Below are 18,989 nucleotides of genomic sequence, written 5' to 3' on the forward strand. Positions count from 1 at the left end.
CAGTTCGATCCTCATGTGTCAGCGGCGTCAGACAGACGCGCTGCCGTTCTGACGCCAGCGGAAAGGTTAAAGCGGCGATGATCTGACCGTTCGCAGCCGTTGCCGCTCTGCAGGTTGAAGAAGCCGGGCTGGCAGGCGCTGCAGTCCCGTTCGGCCACGTTGGGGAGGCACTGACACTGACCGGTGACCTGGGAACAGCCGGTCTGTCGGCCCACGGTCCCGGACGGAGAACAGGCGCAGGCTGAGGACGACAAAGACGTGACCCACAATCAGAAACCTCGGGGACAGATGTCAGCCCCTCAGTCTTGCTCAGTGGGATCTGCTGCAGGCTGATTGGGATTTTGACTACACAACGGTGAACATGTTACAGACCAAACCATCAATCTGGTGATTAAAATGATACGTGAGAAAAAGTAGCGTATGAATTCTTGAGTCACAGCCAAAAGTGTGTTTTGTGAGGACCAAACTCTGATCAGTTCGTCCTGGAGTCTGAGTTAACGCCCACCCCAGGCGTAACGAAATTCCCTCCCGCTGTTCCCCAGACATCGCGTCCACGAGAACGGGACGGACGTCTGTCGCCAGCGCAGAAGCGCAATAACACGCGTCCGCCACTCAAAAATTCATACGCTTACTATGACAAAAGTTAACGCAGATGTCTATTAGGATAAAATGATGAAGTGATGACATGTCAAAAAATTCAAAAGGTCAAAGGTCAACTTCACTCTGACATCACTTTTTCTTTCACATTAAACAACTAAATGGGAGAATTTGGTCGAATTTGAATGAAATATGTGACAAATCAAGGCTCATTGATTTAATACCATCTGAGATATGACAAGAAGGGATACCTCAGTATAATGTCTGCCATCTCGTGTTATACAGTTAATAACTGACACACTGTCTAACGCTGGTGGGTCTTAACAGTTTTTGGATCAAAGCTGCTGATATGTGGCGTTTAGTTGACAATATTCTCCATCTTTAAAGTTCACCATCAACAATTGAGCCTGATGAGACTAAACTCTCCTGAACCTCTCAGCGACGGGTCCGCTGTTAACACAGGACCTCGGGACCCGTTCTTACGTTTGCACTTGTCTGCGGGGCTGGCGGCCAGGGCGTTGCCGTAGAAACCCTCCTTGCAGCGGTCGCAGAAGAAGCCGTCGGTGTTGTAGATGCACTTCAGGCACTCTCCCGTCTCGCGGTTGCAGTTGCCGACGGCGTTGGGGTCGATGTTGTCGCTGCACTTGCAGGCTCGGCAGGGTCGGACCGGACCGCTCTGACCCAGGGGGTCCCCGAAGAAACCGTCGTCGCAGAGCTCGCAGCGCTTACCTGCGGACAGGGGACGTCAGAGGACAAGGAGCGCTGTAGTAACGATGATGAACTCAGTGTTCGGAAGTCACCGTTTCTCCATCTAGACCCGGTCGGGTACTTGGATCGCAAAAAGGAAAATATAAATAATGTTATGTTTGTGTCCCACTTGGAAAATATCCGGAACCGTTAGTTAGGGTGGATCAGAAACGGCAGCAAAACTGGTGTGAATTATTCTGAAAACGTTCTGGCAGTGGAAAGAGGAATTACTCACATTTAGCCTGGACTCAGACACTGTAGGGATGCATTCTACACTGCTGAAGTGTAGAATGCATCCCGGACCGATGGGGCTGTTTCACACTCTGTCTTCTCTTCTGTTTGTGTTTAACCACCTGAGCTGAAGGTCTTCTCACTTACTCTTTTTTCTGTCTATCTGCCTGGTTGCAGTTATTTTTTAAAGCCCATTTGTTACGTCGCTGCGGAAAAACTCCTTGTTTTTCCGGGACATATTTTTTATTACTGCCGGACAAAAATAAACGTGTTTGGCAGCAGTTACGTCCTTCACCAGCGCCGACCACGACCCTAGAGGTCCGTGACACCTGGGTGAGCCGTACAGGTGCGGGACGGGTACCTGTGGTTCCTGCGGGACAGTTGGTGCAGACCACCTCTCTGGTCTTAGGGACGACGGCGCAGGTGGCTCCGGCCGGACAGGGACACGGCTTGCAGTCGCCTGACGTCCCCTGGGTGGCGTCACCGTAGAAACCGTCTGTACAGCGCTCGCAGCTCAAACCGGCCGTGTTGTGCTGACAGTCACACGCTCCTGATGGACAGACGGACAAACGGTCAGCAAACGAGGAAGTAAAGCGGCGGGTAAATGCGTCTGTGACCAGTCATTCGTACCTGCCTGTTGAGGCAGCTAAAGTTTATGTAGACAGTCGACACATTAATAAACCAGTCAGCAAACTAGTCGGTGAAACAGCTGGTAAACCAGTTGGTAAAGCGGTCAGTGAACCAGTCGGTCATGCCTGTGTTTGGTTTGCAAGAGTTTCTGCAGTCCGTAATCCAGTCACCAAAACAGTCGGTAAGGGAGAGAAGCAGGCATTGAGCTGGACCTGTGGTGGAGCGGCAGGAGTCCGCAAGTCCGTGGCCGGGTTGGAGAACCAGTCGGGAACCAGGCCATTCCAGTTTCTTGGTGGCAGGTGTCAAACTAGTCAGGAGGCGAGTGATCGAACCAGTCACTACGCCAGTGGTCGGTAACCAGTCACTACGCCAGTGGCACGGCCGGTCAGTAACCAGTCACTACACCAGTAGCACGGCCGGTCAGTAACCAGTCACTACACCAGTGGTCGGTAACCAGTCTCTACGCCAGTAGCACGGCCGGTCAGTAACCAGTCACTACGCCAGTGGCACGGCCGGTCGGTAACCAGTCACTACACCAGTAGCACGGCCGGTCGGTAACCAGTCACTACGCCAGTAGCACGGCCGGTCAGTAACCAGTCACTACACCAGTGGTCAGTAACCAGTCACCACGTTAACTTAAAGTTAGTAGTAACCAGTCACTCGCCGCCGTAGTACACCAGTGGTCAGTAACCAGTCACTCGCCAGTACACCAGTGGTCAGTAACCAGTCACTACGCCGTTACCGTTGCAGTTGCAGGGCTCACAGGAGCTGAAGGCCCCGAGCTCTGGGCGGGCGCGGCGGTATCCCAGAGTGCACTGCTCGCAGTGCTGACCCTGGTAACCCCGAGGACAGGTGCACTGCTCCACCCAGCGGGCCGGGACGCCTGGACTCTGCCTCGCTGTCACCAAGGAGACGTTGTCAAGGTAACCGGCACCTGGAGAGACAGATTCATCAGCAACTGGTACTAATCAGACCACTTTACAGATGTTGCGTTGCGTTGCGTACTCTTCTCGCTGTAGGTGCCTCGGATCTTGATGGCCGTCAGGTTGAGGAGAAGCTTCTGGAAGTCTGAGTGGCTGATGGTCGGCCTCCAGGGGTAATCGGTGCTGTCGTGGAGCCTGAACCAGAACCACAACCAGAACCAGATGTTATCAACAATTACAGAGATCTGTCGAACTTAATCCAGATCAACACGTCAACCAATTTAATACATTGTCGGGAGAATTTTAAAAAATATAAAAGGTCATAATCTCCATAAATATGTGTCTAAAACAAAATCCACGGATCCATCCAAATCCAGATTATGTAGATCTCAAAACTACATGTACAGATTACCATTAAAGATAAATCCTAATAAATCCAGTTTAAATGATCAAAACCAGGTGCAGAGATGATTTAAACCAGTTTTACTAAACCTGCATTAACAGATTTTGGCCAGAATTTCAAAGAAGATGTTCAGATTATCACTAAAAATCAATCAATTCTAACTACATCCAGATGAATAGATTAACATTTAAAACTAGAGAAAGGGATTATGGTCTCAATCCAGATTTACTAGAACTAGATGCACAGATTATGACTAAACTGAAACCAGATTAACAGATTTTCCCAAGGCTTTGACTAAACTGAAACCAGATGATTGAATCTGTCTGGTTCCAGTCAAACTAAAGCAGGTCAGACATGAATAACAATAATCTCCGAGTCCTCTGACAGTTTTTTGTAAATCAAACCCTCACCTGAACACGTATGTCTGCATGTTCTCATTGGGGTAGGCGTTGCCCTGGGCGATGAGGGGGACGGCCACCCTCAGATTAGCTCCTTCCAAAACCAGATCCTCCGCCGACAGACGGGTGTCCCGCCGGTCCACCCGGAAACTCAGACTCAGGTTCTGTCCATAACTCAGCATCTGGTTCCCCAAGAACTTCTCTGTGAAACAGAAAACGACAAGAGTCGGCCTTTGAACACGAGACTCGAGGCGACCCCTCCAGTCATTTTGTCCTGGGCTGTCTCCTCTAGTGAATCAGAGTAGGATTACAGTAGGTTCAGTGGCTCCCAACCGCACCGGGGTCCGGATTTTTGCTCGGGTGACAGAAACGGGTTTAACACCCATTCAGTTCAGTTTTCATCCAGCCTCTCTCCCTGTCAGTGACTCAGACCCAGACCCTTGTTCCCGTGAGAAGCATCAACTGACCACTGAGCTTCCCTCAACTTTTTCTACCAAAGGAAAATGAAAATAGTCAAAGTGCAGCCGAGCTGAGAAGCCGCAGCCTTTAAAAAGCATCAAATGCAGGGTCCTGAGACTTGTCACGGCAGAAAGACCAGAGCAGCTGCTGACCTGACAGTGACAAACAGAAATCCGTACTTGAGTGTGGTGTGGTGGAATGTAACTAAGTACATTTACGTAGGTACAGTTGCAGGTTGTCTTATGTTTCTTTTCTTGATGCCTTTTGTGTTTTGTCCTCTTGTTGAAAGGTGCTGAACAACTAAACTTGCCTTCTGACTACTTTTACTTTAGTAGATTTTATTGACAATACTCTGACTGGTAACAGAGTATTTTTACTTTGTGGTACTTTTCTGTTCAGCGTTTTGAAGGTTTCCTTTTTTCTGCGATCCGTGAAAAGTAAAACCAGGTTTAACTTGGGGGTCGACCTGGAGTTTGGCCACGTTGTGGAGCAGCTGGCTTCATCTCCATTTCTGCTCCGAACCCTTCTAACTCCGATGGAGGTTTTAATGTGTGTGTGTGTGTATATACCCGGGGCTATGAAGTAGATGGGGAAGTAGTCGTCTGAGATGAGGGAGATTTCCTGTCCGCTAGAAGACCACTGGACGGAGACACTGGATCCATCACGCTGCTGACCGGTCCACTGCTCGTCATCTGACACACACACACACACACACACACACACACACACACACACACACACACACACACACACACACACACATTAGAACCCTGTCAGCCCTGCACGGCAGCTGCAGATGCTGCTGTGGTTCATTACAAGGCTCAAAATCTGTCTGACGGTCACCGGGATTATTTCCCCCAGTGTTTTGCCTGCAGGCGGTGTTACCTCTGTAGAAGGAGGAGCTGATGGTGTGGATGCTGAAGCCTTCGGCGCTGTCGCACACTGACGAGTGCTGGAAACAGAAGCAGGGGGTGCAGCCCTGAGGGTTGTTGGGGTCCAGGTTGAAGTAACCCAGTTTACACCTGATGGACACACACAGGAAGACGAGGCGTTAGAATATCAGCTGTCATCAGCCGGAGCTCGGCTGCTCTGCTGACGTTTATGTCCATTCAGGAGGCGGGAAACCTGCTGCATGTCTGCATTGCACCGCAAGAGTCAAAGGTCAGAGGTCAGACTCCACCTGTGTGGCCCGTCCTGTGACTTCACGCCACTTTATCCCCCCACTGCTGCAAAAGATCTGTCATTGCAGAAATATACCACGACCTTTTTCTTCGTGTCCTCTTCTTCATCCTTCTTTCCTTTATTCCTTCCTCCCTTTTCACCCCTTTCTCCTTCCGCATTTCTTCCCGTCATTTCTTCTTTCATCTTTACCTTCCTCCTCACTTGTCCGAACCTTCACACTGCAGATCTTTACACCTGAAATCTTGACTTCAGATCTGAAGCAGCAGTCTGTGAAACGTCTTCCTGTCTGAACCGCTGATGTGGATTCGGTTGGTGATGGACAAGGATTTGGCTCCGTCGTCTACCTTCCTGTTCATACACATATCTAGTCCTGGTTCTCTAGTGCAGAGGCCTCAAACTACTGACCAGGGGTTTGATCCGGATATGAGTTCAGAACATGTTCAGCATTTCTTGCAACATCTGGTCTGCAAAAGATTTTTTTGTGTGTTTTTACCATTTAGAATTTTCCTCGTCTTTTATTTTAGACTCATCATTTAATTTTCTAGCAAGGCTGCAAATAAAACCAAACCTCTGATTTCCTGTGATACGTCTGACGCCAAATGTCTCTCACCCTCAAAGAAGAGACCTAGACCTAGAGAGACTCTGTTCCAGTGCAGGTGTGCAGTGTGTGTGTGTGTGTTACCTGTCGCAGCTGAAGCCCTCCACGTTGTCTTTACAGCGACACTGTCCGGTGTTGACGTCACACTCCTGAGTGCTGCCTGAGGGCGAGCAAGCGCAAGGCCTGACGGAGGGAGAGAGAGAGAGCGTGTCGTTAAATTTACTTCGGGGGGGACGGCAGGTGACGAGGGTGCTGCGAGGAGGGAGAGACACAGACCAACAGAGAGAGAGAGAGGGGAAATAGCTGAGGAGGTCAAACAGTTACTCTGCCAGCAGAGGGCGCTCAAAGAGCAGTCAGGGCTAAGATGGCAGTTGGGATCTGTGGTCTACACCAGACCCGGAGCTGCAGACCAGCACCAGGCCTCAAACCAGCTGCTACCAGGCTGCAATGAACCACAGCGATTTGGTTGAAAGAGAGAGAGCGAGCTGAGTCATAATTAAATGCTGTGTTGCAGTGATTAACTTGATCACGGAGCATTTTTCCTCTTCGCTCCCCGTCACCTCCCCAAGAACGACCGGTCCGTCCTCGCCACCTCTCCGCCCTGAGCAGCCCCTGACACCCGTGTGGGTTCGCTACCCGAGAGTCTGTATCTAGGAACCAACGAACTGAAGGTTGGTTCTCTCCCTCTGTGTCTGTTTGTGTGTTGGGAGGATAAACGGAGATCACGCCTGACCCATAACCTACATTATCACCGAACCAGCACGTGAACCACCAAACAGGATAATCACAGACCCTCTGTCCACCTTTAGATTGATCTAAAGACAGCCTTCGACACCCAAGGCCAAAAATGGTCTCCCCTGGTCTTGGTGTCAACAAATCCAATAAAAAGACAAGACTAGCGCTGAATGTCTCCTGCTAACAAGTATTATCTGAAGAGCCTGATGTATCTGGTTCCTCGGAGCCACAGAGCTCCACTGTTTCCAGAAACTATTAAAAACACATCAGTGAGTCACACTGTTGCCCTGGGTGACGTGTTCCTTCATAGCAAAGAATGAGGGCCCTGTAGTTTATTATGAAACAGCTCCGTCGACTGGCAACAGCGACAGAGTCTGATCGATACCCACGTGAGCCGGAGTACGGAGAAGACGAAACGGGACCTTCTACCCCGCCCACTGATAGCCAGGCCGGTGCTCGGCGACGCCAACGGGGGCAGAATGCGGACGCTGGAGCCGACGCTGCAGGAGCTGCCGGATGCAAGAGACCAGGATGAACATCTTGCGGTCCGGACATTCCCACCAGCGGGTAGAGAGCCCTTCATGTTCTAAAGCTGACTGTCCAAGAGGAAAAGCAGGCTCGGCGGCCGCTGCCGTGCAGGAGCTACTCTGCAGAGACTGTGGAAGTGAACGCCGTTACCGGTCGACGGAGCTAATTCCCCGTGATGAAGGAACATGTCACCCAGTGCAACAGTTGCAACGTAGGCATCAGGCTCTGACACACACACAGTACTGGCTGGTAGGACACACTGACCGTTAGTCCGGTCTTTTCATGGGATTTATTGACAATAAGACAAATTTTAAAAAATGAAAGCATCATCCTTTAAACCATAGTTCAGAAAGTATCAGTAAATAGTGAAGAAGCACATCACAGATGAACAGACGGACTGACTCCAAAACCCAAAGATGCTGTTAAGAGTAAAAGAGAAGCTGCAACTGGTGGATCAAAAAATAACGGCAGCTATGAACCGATTATCTGAACTGCTGCAGACTAAGTGATTACTTGACTTTTTTTTTTTTTTTTTTTCAAGCTCAGACTAAACACCCAGAGATGGAGCTAATATCCATCCTCTCGCTCTGACTCTTAAAAGACTGGGAACAAGAGGATTTTTCCAAAATGTGGTTTAGACGACACGGTTTTGCGACATTTGCTCCGAACAGAGTCCGAACTGTGAAAACGCCAGGGTCAGACATCCGTTTGGCGGCATGGACTCCGGTCACTCTCCCCCCGTTGACCCCCCCCCCGGGGGGATCAGGGTCCTATCAGTCTGTACCTGCAGCCGGCCTCGGTCAGACTGTGGTATCCCGGCTGGCAGCGGTCGCACTTCTCTCCGGTCACGCCTGGTTTACACGCACACATTCCTCTGTTGTCACACTGAGGAGACTCCGAGCCTGAAAACGCACACACAAACACCCACCGTCAGCACATTAACCCTCAACCATCTGCAAACAATCAGCTCCCATTAACAAACCATTACCCAGCAGCCTGCTGCAGCGATCTGTTACAGACCACCAAAACCACAAGTTCATACCAGCGGTTTTACGTTTCTGCAGTTGACTGTGGTTCCCGTTCACCTCTGCGCCACTGAGGGTTTTCACAATCAAGACGCCGGCTCTTTAAACCATTTCCGACTTTTCCACGGCCGCATCTCTGCGTCTCCACGCTCAGCGCACAACGGGACATTAGCAGCACGGAGAAAGGTTTTTTTAGCACATAATTTAGACCATTAAATTTATTATTATAGAGAAATTATCACAAAAGGAATAACTTAGTGTGACTTCATCCTGCTGCTTTCATGTCCCATCGTGCACTCGGGATTGAGACCCAGGCAGCTGTTTGTTTCTTTTCTATGAAAACCAGAGCGGTTTTCATTTGGAAACGTAAAAGTGAACTGCTCTTTTCTGGCGTGCTTAAGTGTTTGTGGGAAAAATCCAATTCCTACGAGTCCGGCTCCTGAAAAGCACTGACCTCTCACGTTATCTGGCAAGAAAACGGAGGAAATCCAAACCTTTCTTGTTCAGAAACGGCTGCTTTTCAGCCTCCGATTCTCAAGTTTGAAAATAGTCAGTCCCACCACGTAGAAGAAAAACGTAAAGTGACAAAAGCGAGAAGAGGCTCTTCAGATACAACAAAGGACCCACCGGAGGAGCGCTGTTACAGGCACATCACAGTGGGTGCTTGGCTGCTGGGATTCAGTGTCGACGAAAAGCCACTTTGACCTGACGAAGAGCCCACGGGGATCGAAACATTTGCGCTTTAGAGTCCGAGCACGCGTGTTACTCTTTCCATCCATTTACTGCTTATCCAAAACACAAAGCGTGGAAAGACTCTAGAGACTTAAACTACACACAGCGATGACCAATCAGGAAAAAAAGGTGGTAAACGGACGAACGCGTTTGTCACTTTTTCACATTTACAGCATGAAATAAACTGAGCTTTCTTGTATCTGAGGAGACTCTTCATACCGTGGGACTGTTCATCTTGGCAACAGAAACTTTGGGTAAAACCGGATTGGACGAACCACAAACCTCTTCACACTCTTCGTTTTCTTTCATCTTGTACATTTCGAGAACATTCTTGAAACGGGCTGATTTGCTCTGGAAACAGGTGACATTGTCTCAGCCCGCTGAAAAATGACTTGATCGGCTTTGGGTTAAAATTATTTTCAGGACTTACTGAGATGGATTACGTGACATTCTGGTGTTAAAACGTGCAGACCACCGCTACGATCCTTCACAGAACCATCAGACTCTGTAACCCATTTAACAGATTTGGCTGATCCGAGGTCAGCCTGCGCTGTGACTCACCGACGGAGTCGCAGCCGCAGGGCAGGCAGCGGCTGCCGCTCTGGTCTCTGTAGTAGTTGTCGAGGCAGCGCTCGCAGTTGGGGCCGTCGGTGTTGTCGGCGCAGTTTCTGCAGTGACCTCCGTGACCCGTGGCCCGGTACAACTCCGCATCGAAGTAACACTCGGAGCTCTTCCCGTTACAGTCGCAGGCTGAGAGAGCGACAGACAGACAGCTTTACATTAACAGGATTCATTACGCACCGCTGACTATGACTTTGGCCCGGTCTAAATGCGGGCTACTGCGGTGAACTGTAGCAGTGTTAGATGCAGTAAGGCAGAGGCAGCTGTGGTAAAACAGTAGCAGCTGCGGTAAAGCAGTAGCAGCGGTGAAGCTGTAACAGATGCCGTCTGGAGGGAGTTCTGTCAGCTCGCTCATTCTTCACATCATAGCAACATACTCAAAGTGAATAAAAACTGGACTGAACAGGTCACACAGGGTTAAATGAGGTGAACGCGCGGCTGCGCTTCAACGTGTAAATGTGAGTTTCCTCCGTTCAGGCACGGGTTTCCTGTGCCGGTGGATTCATTGGGCTGTGGGAGAAGAAGAAGAATAAAATTCCCCAGAACCCAGTTAGTCATGCATCTGGCCTGTGATATGAATGTCTGGCTGACAGGAACCCTCCCACAATCCCCCAGAGACTGTCGTGACTAATGCTAGTGTCTCCTCCCCTCTGGATGGCCTGGGATCAGTTACCGCCAAGTAAAGTGGAAGATCAACATCTGCAGTACATGAGATCTGTTCTCTGGGTCCGTCCTTATGTTTCAACATTTTTACATCCTAATTTGGCACTTTTACTATTCTATTCGGTTTGGTGTTGTTATTGCAATGGTGGCAGCTGCAGCTGCAGAATTATTTGGAGCAGCAGCAGTGGTTGTACTTAGAGTAGCAGTACTTGATGTGTCAACAGTAGCAGTAAAAGTGGTAATATAGTAGATCAAAAATAGCATTAGTAGTAATCAGAGCTGTCGTTGTCACAATGATGCAGTAGTCAAGCTGTAGCAGCTGTAGTAAAGCAGTCGCAGTCGCAGTAAAGCAGTCGCAGTAAAGTAGTCGCAGTAGCTTACTACAGCTGTAGCAGCTGTAGTAAGCAGTCGCAGGCGCAGTAGAGCAGTGACAGGCGCAGTCAAGCAGTCGCAGGCGCAGTCAAGCTGTAGCAGCTGTAGTAAAGCAGTCGCAGGCGCAGTAAAGCAGTGACAGGCGCAATCAAGCAGTCGCAGGTGCAGTCAAGCTGTAGCAGCTGTAGTCAAGCAGTCGCAGTAAAGCAGTCGTAGTAAAGTAGTCGCAGTAGCTTACAGTCAAGCTGTAGCAGCTGTAGTAAGCAGTCGTAGGCGCAGTAGAGCAGTGACAGGCGCAGTCAAGCTGTCGCAGGCGCAGTCAAGCAGTCGCAGCTGTAGTAAAGCAGTCGCAGGCGCAGTCAAGCAGTCGCAGTCAAGCTGTAGCAGCTGTAGTCAAGCAGTCGCAGGCGCAGTCAAGCAGTCGCAGGCGCAGTCAAGCTGTAGCAGCTGTAGTAAAGCAGTCGCAGGCGCAGTCAAGCAGTGACAGGCGCAGTCAAGCAGTCGCAGGCGCAGTCAAGCTGTAGCAGCTGTCGTAAAGCAGTCGCAGGCGCAGTAAAGCAGTAAGAGATGCAGTTTGGTGGCAGCAGACTTACGCAGACACTCGTTGGCGTTGTCGGCGGTCGCTCTCCTCCAGGGCCGGTCGTTGTAGAACGGTTTGCACACGTTGCAGTCATCGCCCTCCGTGTTGTGTTTGCAGTTACACACCAGCCGTCCCCTGCTGTTCTTCACACATTCACTGGCATGGCCATTACACTTACACCTGACGGCAGAGAAACACACGTTACACCCAGACAACACAAAAACTCCCTAAAACATCCACATTTTTCCGATCAGATTGTCTGTAGAAATAATCAGCAGGATTTCCGCCTCAAGTAATGTCGCTCTGTCACTAGCTGTTTAGTCCTATAAAACAGAAACGTTCATAATGTCGTAGAAGTTGGAATTCTGATCCAGAGTGACGACATTTCTCCACAATCCAGGCAGAGTTGCGTATCATATATATATATACACAGGACACGTACATATAAACACAGTGAGGAACCGCTTTCTATCGGAGTACTCGCAGCCTCTCGGAGTTTTGAAATGACAGCAGGGGACGGCGTAGTGATGATATTGTTTTTGGTTCTGATTAGGCCTTTCCGCTCAGTGGCTCCGAGGGAAGGTTTTGTTAAACCTCCTCAGGGGAAAGGGCCCCTCACAACAGGACGGGACTTGCTCGGCAGCCACCTTTGGTTATTGTCTCAGGTGTTTCTTGGCAGAGAGCCCTGGAAAAGCTGACGGCGGGAAGGAAGACTGTGAGGTTGTAGAGGTTGCCTGCCCGTCTGCGCAACAACAACAACTTGTGCAAGAAAGCTGCTGAAAGCTGGACCGCCACATACGTATAACATCTAATCAATCACTGTCTACAATTCACTTTATCGACTTTGGTCAACAACTAGACAGCCTTTCTTTAACAATGCACCAAGTCAACAACTGCTTCACGCAGGAAACTTGTTGGAGGAGTAGAGTTCAGTGAGTTCAAATCAAGAATCTCAGTGTTCCTCAACACAGACACTTCACGCTCAGTGTCTTGTTGCTGGTACTGATCATTCAACCAGGAGAGGTTCACGTCTGTCACGGGGTTGTACATGTTGGAAAAATTCAAAGGCATCTGAAGACACTGGGCGCCGAGCTGCTCTCTGAAGACATGTGAGCTGGATGTCCCCTCAGCTCTCAGGTGAGCACGTCCAGGTAAATCGGGGTGGATCCGACAGAGGGAAAGGCTCCTCAGAAAGCCCTCCTTGGATAAATAAAGGTTCAATTCTGCAGCTCTGACAGGTGCTCCAGCTCAGGACTATTCCCTTTTCTTCCTCCCGTCATGGCGGTCAGCGTGCCCCATTCCGGATTCCCTGTAATCCAGCCCTGCCGGCCAGGAATGTGAGGAATGCTGGCTGTGTAATGGAAATCTGCTCCACATTTCAAACAGATTATGGCTGCGAAGGCTGTGCAGCGGCAACCTGTTTAACACTCTTGTAATGCCTGTCGAAACCTCTTTTTTCCCCAGACGAGGAGGAAAAAAAGAGTTCTTATCTGGATTCCTGCGCAGGCCACAGGGAAGCAGACCACACAGTGACACCTCAAGACCAGGAACCACAAAACCACTTGAACACACTCACTCACTCGGTTGAGTTTCCTCGGTTGAGAGACTGAAGCATGTTCAGTCTCTCATGTTAACAAGAGAGAGCTTCTTTTTTTTCTACTCACATTTTCATCCTACTCAGAGAGGAACTATTCGTTGTAGCAGAGTATATCACAATGTAAAACTGTGACAATGAGCATCACAGAGCTGCAAAATTGTCCCAAATATGAACTAAATCTGGTCAGTTACTGCGGCATAGATCAACATCTTTCCTTAGGTCAGTACCTTCCTCCCACAGCGAAGTCGGAGATGGCGTAGTAGTAGGACTTCAGGACCTTGGGGTCGTTGAAAACCTCGTCTCCGAACGTGTTGAGCCTGTTCAGGGTCACTCTGATGTCGGTGGCCGTCACCCAGTCCTACAGTAGACACAACATGAATGCAACGTTAGAGACATCAGGCCTGTCGAGCCACGAGCAAACACAGAGAGGGGGCGTCCTGCAGACAGTCCAGCAGGCAGCAGAGCGCCACACGGAGTCTCTCTCCTCTAATCATCTGTCGCTGGAACAGAAGGAATCAGAAAAATACCATCAAGGGGTCACAGGGATCAAGGCTTTCAAATGTGTCTCATAAAGACACGTTTGTCTAGAGAGCATCTCCTCACTCACAGGATTTCTCCACTGGAAACACTGACTGTTGTTAGCGGCCCACCCGTTAGAAGCGCCCCAAAAAATAATTTCTTCCGTTTGTAATATTTGCTCCACAAATTGTTTCAGTGAAACGCGACTGAGTCACTGATGTGATCTCACATGGTTTAGAAAGAAAGAAAGAAAGAAAGAAAGAAAGAAAGAAAGAGAAGAAGAAAAACAGACTTTGTCCTTGCCCCTAAAACAAAGTGTTCCCTGTTCCATGTAGGACTGAAAAGTTCCCCGTGTTTCTCAGGGTTTGTAAAGGAGCGCTTTCACTTTCACTGCAGGTTTAACAATTTCAACAAGACTCTAACATTCAAATTTTGTCGTCATTCGCTAAACTCTGCATTGGTTTACATGCTGTCGGTGTGCGGAGGACAGTGTGTTACTGAGCTGTGTTGTCTTAAAAAATACACCAAAAAGCAAACACCAGTGTGGCGAACAGAACACCGGCAGCTCCTTGCCTCAGTATTTCACACTGTTGTTTTCAGGTACACTGCATGAAATCTGACACGGCATCTTCGATCAAAGAGGCACTGAACTAGCTCCCCCGGGTCCCTCTGACTTCTGGGAACCGAGACCCGGACTAGGAACGGAGTTGGGCTGCGTCCAAATGATATTCGGTCTGGTCAGGTCTTTTTGGGTGTTTTTCTTGAATGTAATGTACTGAATTTCATTATTTAGTGGATCATTTTTGTTGCTGTGTGCTGCTTTTGCACGTTTCGATGTTTTAATTAACTGCTGGATGGGCCGACACAATGTTCCACCTTCCTCCGAAATTTTGGACCAGTGAAGACCTGTACAGTTTGCACCTGAATCTACAGAGAGGGAAGTGGTTTTAGTTTTCAGGCTGTGGGAAAATGAAAAACAGTGACGTAACAGTAAGAACAGGCAGTGAAAGTGTGACATTTTTAGCGAAATGGAATTTATTTTCTTGGCGTTATGATACGAGGCCCAAATGGAGGGAATTACTGAAGGACACCTGTTCACTTTCAGAGGATTAAGAAAAAGTTACTCCACCTCCCTGCCTGGGTGAAAAGCTCATGGGAAACTCAGAGTGAAGGCCAGCGATAGCTCTGCTCAGTATCGGCAGGAAGCTTATCAGGCCCAGAGGTTTCTATTCAGCAGAGTGAGAGCTCAGAGCAGCTGGTTGAAGACAAACAACCAGCTCGGAGCAGAAAGACCTGAACCACAGTCTGTCCGAGCGATCGGCCGCCGGGTTCGTTTCTGCTCACAGGAAAATGGAAAGGCGTGAATAAATGTTAATCTATTTATGATATGAACACCTACGCGGCCAGGGAACATGTGAAACGAATGGTCGTGGCTCAGCAACATATCGGTTTTCCAAATGTCTCTCCATGTTCTCCCCAAAAAATGTTCTGATTTCCAACCTCAGGAGGAAACTGTTGAAGTATCTGCTGACAGTCTGTTGGCCTCCTGTCGGACACCAAATCTGTTTCTAGGAGATCTAATCGTTAGGCTTCATGTTTTTATGGTGTTGAAATACCCAAATAAAGGAAAGTTTTGAGCAAAGAAACCGGCAGATAAAACGACAGAGGCCAAAGAGGAGGCAGCAGGATTTAAGAATGTTTAAAAAGCAGAGTTTGACTTTCTCTGGTTGGACGTTTATATCATTTTCAGGTTGGATAAACCGTACACTTATCCACCCACTCAGGAGAAACTTCTCCCTCCTCCTGTGACTTTGCACACTGATGTTAAATCCTTGTGTAACCTACTGGGAATGTGGGGCAGATTTTCTGCTCTCTGCTCGTCTCTTTACGACCTGGGTTTATTTCCTGAGGTTTGACCGTCATTCCTGTCACTCGTAGTGATGGTTTTCCCACCATGTCCATTGCTGAGATTGATTCAATGTTGCCCCACGCCGTAAGCAAACCCACACTGGAAAAAGTAACTATGCCTTCAATTTCTGTCTCTCTCCCTACCAGAGTATTTTCAACATGCAACAAGGGAGTGGGGGGGGGGGGGTGGGAGGCAACGCGTGTGAGGCGAAGCAGCAAACAGGATTCATGCTCCAAGCGAGGGGTGGACGGGAGTCCCGCCGTAGGGACCTTAGTTGTAGGTTTTGATTTATAGTTGAGCGCCAGATACAACCTGTTGATACCACCTCCACAATCCTAGACGCATGTCTTATCAGGCCCTGTTGCGCTTTATGTTCCCCACAGTAACTGTGTTTACATTGTTTCATTTGCTGAGAGATTCATTTACTCTGAGGGACGGTGAGCCACACACGTAGGTTCATAACTAATACAATTATTTTGCCGCGGTGAGCAGAAGGTTTGCGGTGTAATCGCTTTGAGACCTGATGCCGACACGCACAGCGCTCTGTTTATCCTACAGTGATAAACACGACACTGTGAAATCATCCACAGGTGGATGAGGCGAGCCCCTTCATGGATTTGGGCAGATGCTGAAATGTATCAGTGGGTTACACTGACTTGGCTATGTGAGCAGAGAAACTGTCATTTGAGTTTGAGGGTTAAGTGTCCCCGTTTGCCTCCACATGAATGCGCATCGTGAGTCTTGGAACTAGATTTGAATGGATTTTGGGGCCCGTGGAAGTCCAGGGCCCTGAGGCAGTGGCCCACTTTGCCGGGCTGGAATCTAGAACACGCAAACTGTGACGTGCTCATTTTTGTCACGTTTCACTAGCGAGAACAAACGGCACAAACTTATGACCCACACCTCAGCACGCAAGACTTCGTAGAATTCACAAATTCATTTGCAGTTTGGGAGACATGAGCATTTGTTTTTCTGTTTTCTGGTGATTTGATTTAAATCAGGAGACATCTGATCAAATCAAATCAAAGAAAGAATCTGACCAGGGGTTTGGTGCCAACTTTCAGTACTCTACGGTTTTTCATTCTCAGTTGTGACAAAGCACAATCGAGAATCAGAAAGTGTTGAAGCTCCGCTCTCAACTGTAGCTGTAGTATCACATTTGTCTGTTGCCAGCCTCTGATGGAGGTTCGGTTTTTGGCAGATGCCCTGTTTCTGGTTTATATTTGGCTCTGATGAAGGATTGTCATTGTTGAAAACGTTTCTGCAGCTGGTTTCTCAGCTGACCAGTTGTCCGAAAAGCTTTCTCTCTTTATGATTCATGTAGGATAAACTCATCTGGCCCTGTCCAGCAGCTGCAGTGCTCAGACTGTCCAGTACAGGAAGCTCGGGCAGGTTCTCGGCTGAGTCAACACGGTTTAAACTGTACACAACATTTGTTTGCTATCAATCATCTGCAGCTCTGTGCCAGTGCGGCCAGGACATGTGTTTTCTTGAAGGAAGAATGCTGCCTGGCGTTAGGACCTCCTCTGGGAATCACAAACATTCAGCTGAGCTGTAGCAGACTGCAGGCTGGGAACAAACACACTGCAGATACTTCCTGCAGCCTGGAAACAGTCCGTCAGAGGTGGGACGTGACCAAGTACACTTACTCCAGTACTGCAGCGATGTACCGTTTCGAGGCTCTTGAGGGAAATCAGTCCAGTTATTTACCAGTTACTTTGCAAATTAAAAGGAAGAAGGCCTGGTCACAGTAGAAACATGGCATAGACAGGTTTTTCTGTGCACCCTCACAAAGTATTTGTTGCTAGAAGTTTGGTGACGTTGTGACGACCAAGTACTGTAGCTGGCAAGATGGCCACCCACAGGCTAGCCAGCCGGGAACACGCTAGTTCTGGTCAGTCACGACCGCTTTGCCGGGCAGCCTGGTTGACTTCTGTCAGGTGACTGACTGCACGCTGTGGGGCAGTTTATACTCTGGCAGAGCAGGGTTAAATAAAACACAACTAATAATACACGATAGCATGATGGCACCCTTCAGACTCTCCAGCTCATTGTTCCCACCACGGTCACAGCTGTCAGGATGGATTTGGTGTTGGTGAACGGAGAAAAATCTGCAAGTCAGAGTTCACCAAAGGTAAACTAAACAATAAAGATTCATGCAGAGTTAATCTGACCGGGCAATCGAATCCACTGATTGTGGATGTCCATTGAAATGAGGCGATTTTGCTCTTTTAAATGGTGAAACTAAAGGCTGTCGATACACCATATGCCCCTGATGTGAAAAATTCCCATGAAAAGACCAACTAACCTACTAACAAGTACTGCCTTTTTTTAGTTGGTCCAATTTGACTTACTTTGACTAAGTAACTTTTAGTCAGTGTACAACGCGTCAGCTGAACATGCGTAAATGCAAAACTTGCCTTTATAAGTATTGGTGAATACAGGTAAGCATACAACCGAACAAATACTGCCAAAGAAATGAATATTTCATGTTTAGATGGATCTGTCAGTTTTCCAGTCCGTGCATGATTTTTTGTGAAAATTATGGGAAACATAAAATAAAGTTTTGCTGGCCTGAAGACTGAATAAAGACATTTAAGACTAATATTTGTACACATAACGTGAGAAGGTTTCAGTTGATTTCCATCTGCAGGTCTGTGTGAAGGGAGTTCAGTTTTATGCAGGTTTTTTTAAACGCTGCTTAACCCGCCAGAAAAGACTTTTTTTTGGACGAGTTTGTCTTTCGTAAGTCAACAGGAACAGGTTTTATAGTCTGTGAAACTTCTGATTTAGCGGCTGCAGACATCGACAAAGTCTGACAGAAACAGACATAAATGTCTATGTTTAAGTCAAGACCTGAATCCAACGACAATTAAATGCTATTTTATGAGTTTTTAAGAGATATTCCCAATGGTCTGAAGTGTCACAAGATAAAGCTAAGGGGGTCACTAGATGATTAATGGATTGGACAGAAGAAAGAACTAGGTTCTACTTCCTAAATTTCAATTTGTCAAGGGTTTAAGACATTTATTAAGCAATAATGCCAATGATTGTGGGTCCAACCTCTTGCACGTCGGGATGTGCTGTTTTCTTCTGTTTTTAATATCTTTATAGTCTGAATCTCTTTGGGTTTTTGGCTGTTGTTTGGACAAAACAAGACATCTGAAGACACTGGTTTGGACTCTGGAGACTTGTGACAATTATTAAAATTAATTATTTCATTAATCAAAAAACAACTGACTAGGATTGAGTGACATTGGCAATTATTGTTGGCTATTTGTCTCTAAACTTTGCATTTTTGGTGAAATGAATGGATAATTTCTCCTCGTAGGCCACAAATATTTATTCAAATGACACAATCTGAGAAGTTTAGAAGAGAAAACTCAGCGACAGTGGCTCCACATAGACGCTGGTTTATTTAAAGGGGTCACGATCCAAAAAGGTTGGGAACCACAGCTCTGGAATAAAACAGAGTGATAGCTGGTCTGCAGCCAAACAGGCTGTTAAGGTGAACTGTCTCAGCTGGTGGTTATTTCCCCC

At 48.1% G+C, this 18,989-nt stretch overlaps 1 protein-coding gene across 1 annotated transcript in view; it reads right to left on the reverse strand.

Annotated features, from left to right (window-relative positions):
* The window catches only part of lamc1 (laminin, gamma 1), a 67,966-nt gene that overhangs the window by 9,697 nt on the left and 39,280 nt on the right, over positions 1-18,989 (reverse strand). Inside the window, exons 3-15 of the mRNA XM_040145091.1 lie at positions 13,249-13,379; positions 11,438-11,604; positions 9,750-9,938; positions 8,216-8,333; positions 6,253-6,351; positions 5,274-5,410; positions 4,958-5,080; positions 3,942-4,131; positions 3,211-3,323; positions 2,930-3,139; positions 1,937-2,125; positions 1,081-1,326; positions 88-241 (exon numbers count right to left, since the gene is read on the reverse strand). Coding sequence (XP_040001025.1) covers positions 88-241; positions 1,081-1,326; positions 1,937-2,125; positions 2,930-3,139; positions 3,211-3,323; positions 3,942-4,131; positions 4,958-5,080; positions 5,274-5,410; positions 6,253-6,351; positions 8,216-8,333; positions 9,750-9,938; positions 11,438-11,604; positions 13,249-13,379 — 2,066 coding nt within the window. The remainder of the gene's footprint in view (positions 1-87; positions 242-1,080; positions 1,327-1,936; positions 2,126-2,929; positions 3,140-3,210; positions 3,324-3,941; positions 4,132-4,957; positions 5,081-5,273; positions 5,411-6,252; positions 6,352-8,215; positions 8,334-9,749; positions 9,939-11,437; positions 11,605-13,248; positions 13,380-18,989) is intronic.

Source organism: Xiphias gladius, chromosome 15 (genome assembly GCF_016859285.1).
Source record: "Xiphias gladius isolate SHS-SW01 ecotype Sanya breed wild chromosome 15, ASM1685928v1, whole genome shotgun sequence".
Classification (NCBI taxonomy): Eukaryota; Metazoa; Chordata; class Actinopteri; order Istiophoriformes; family Xiphiidae; genus Xiphias; species Xiphias gladius.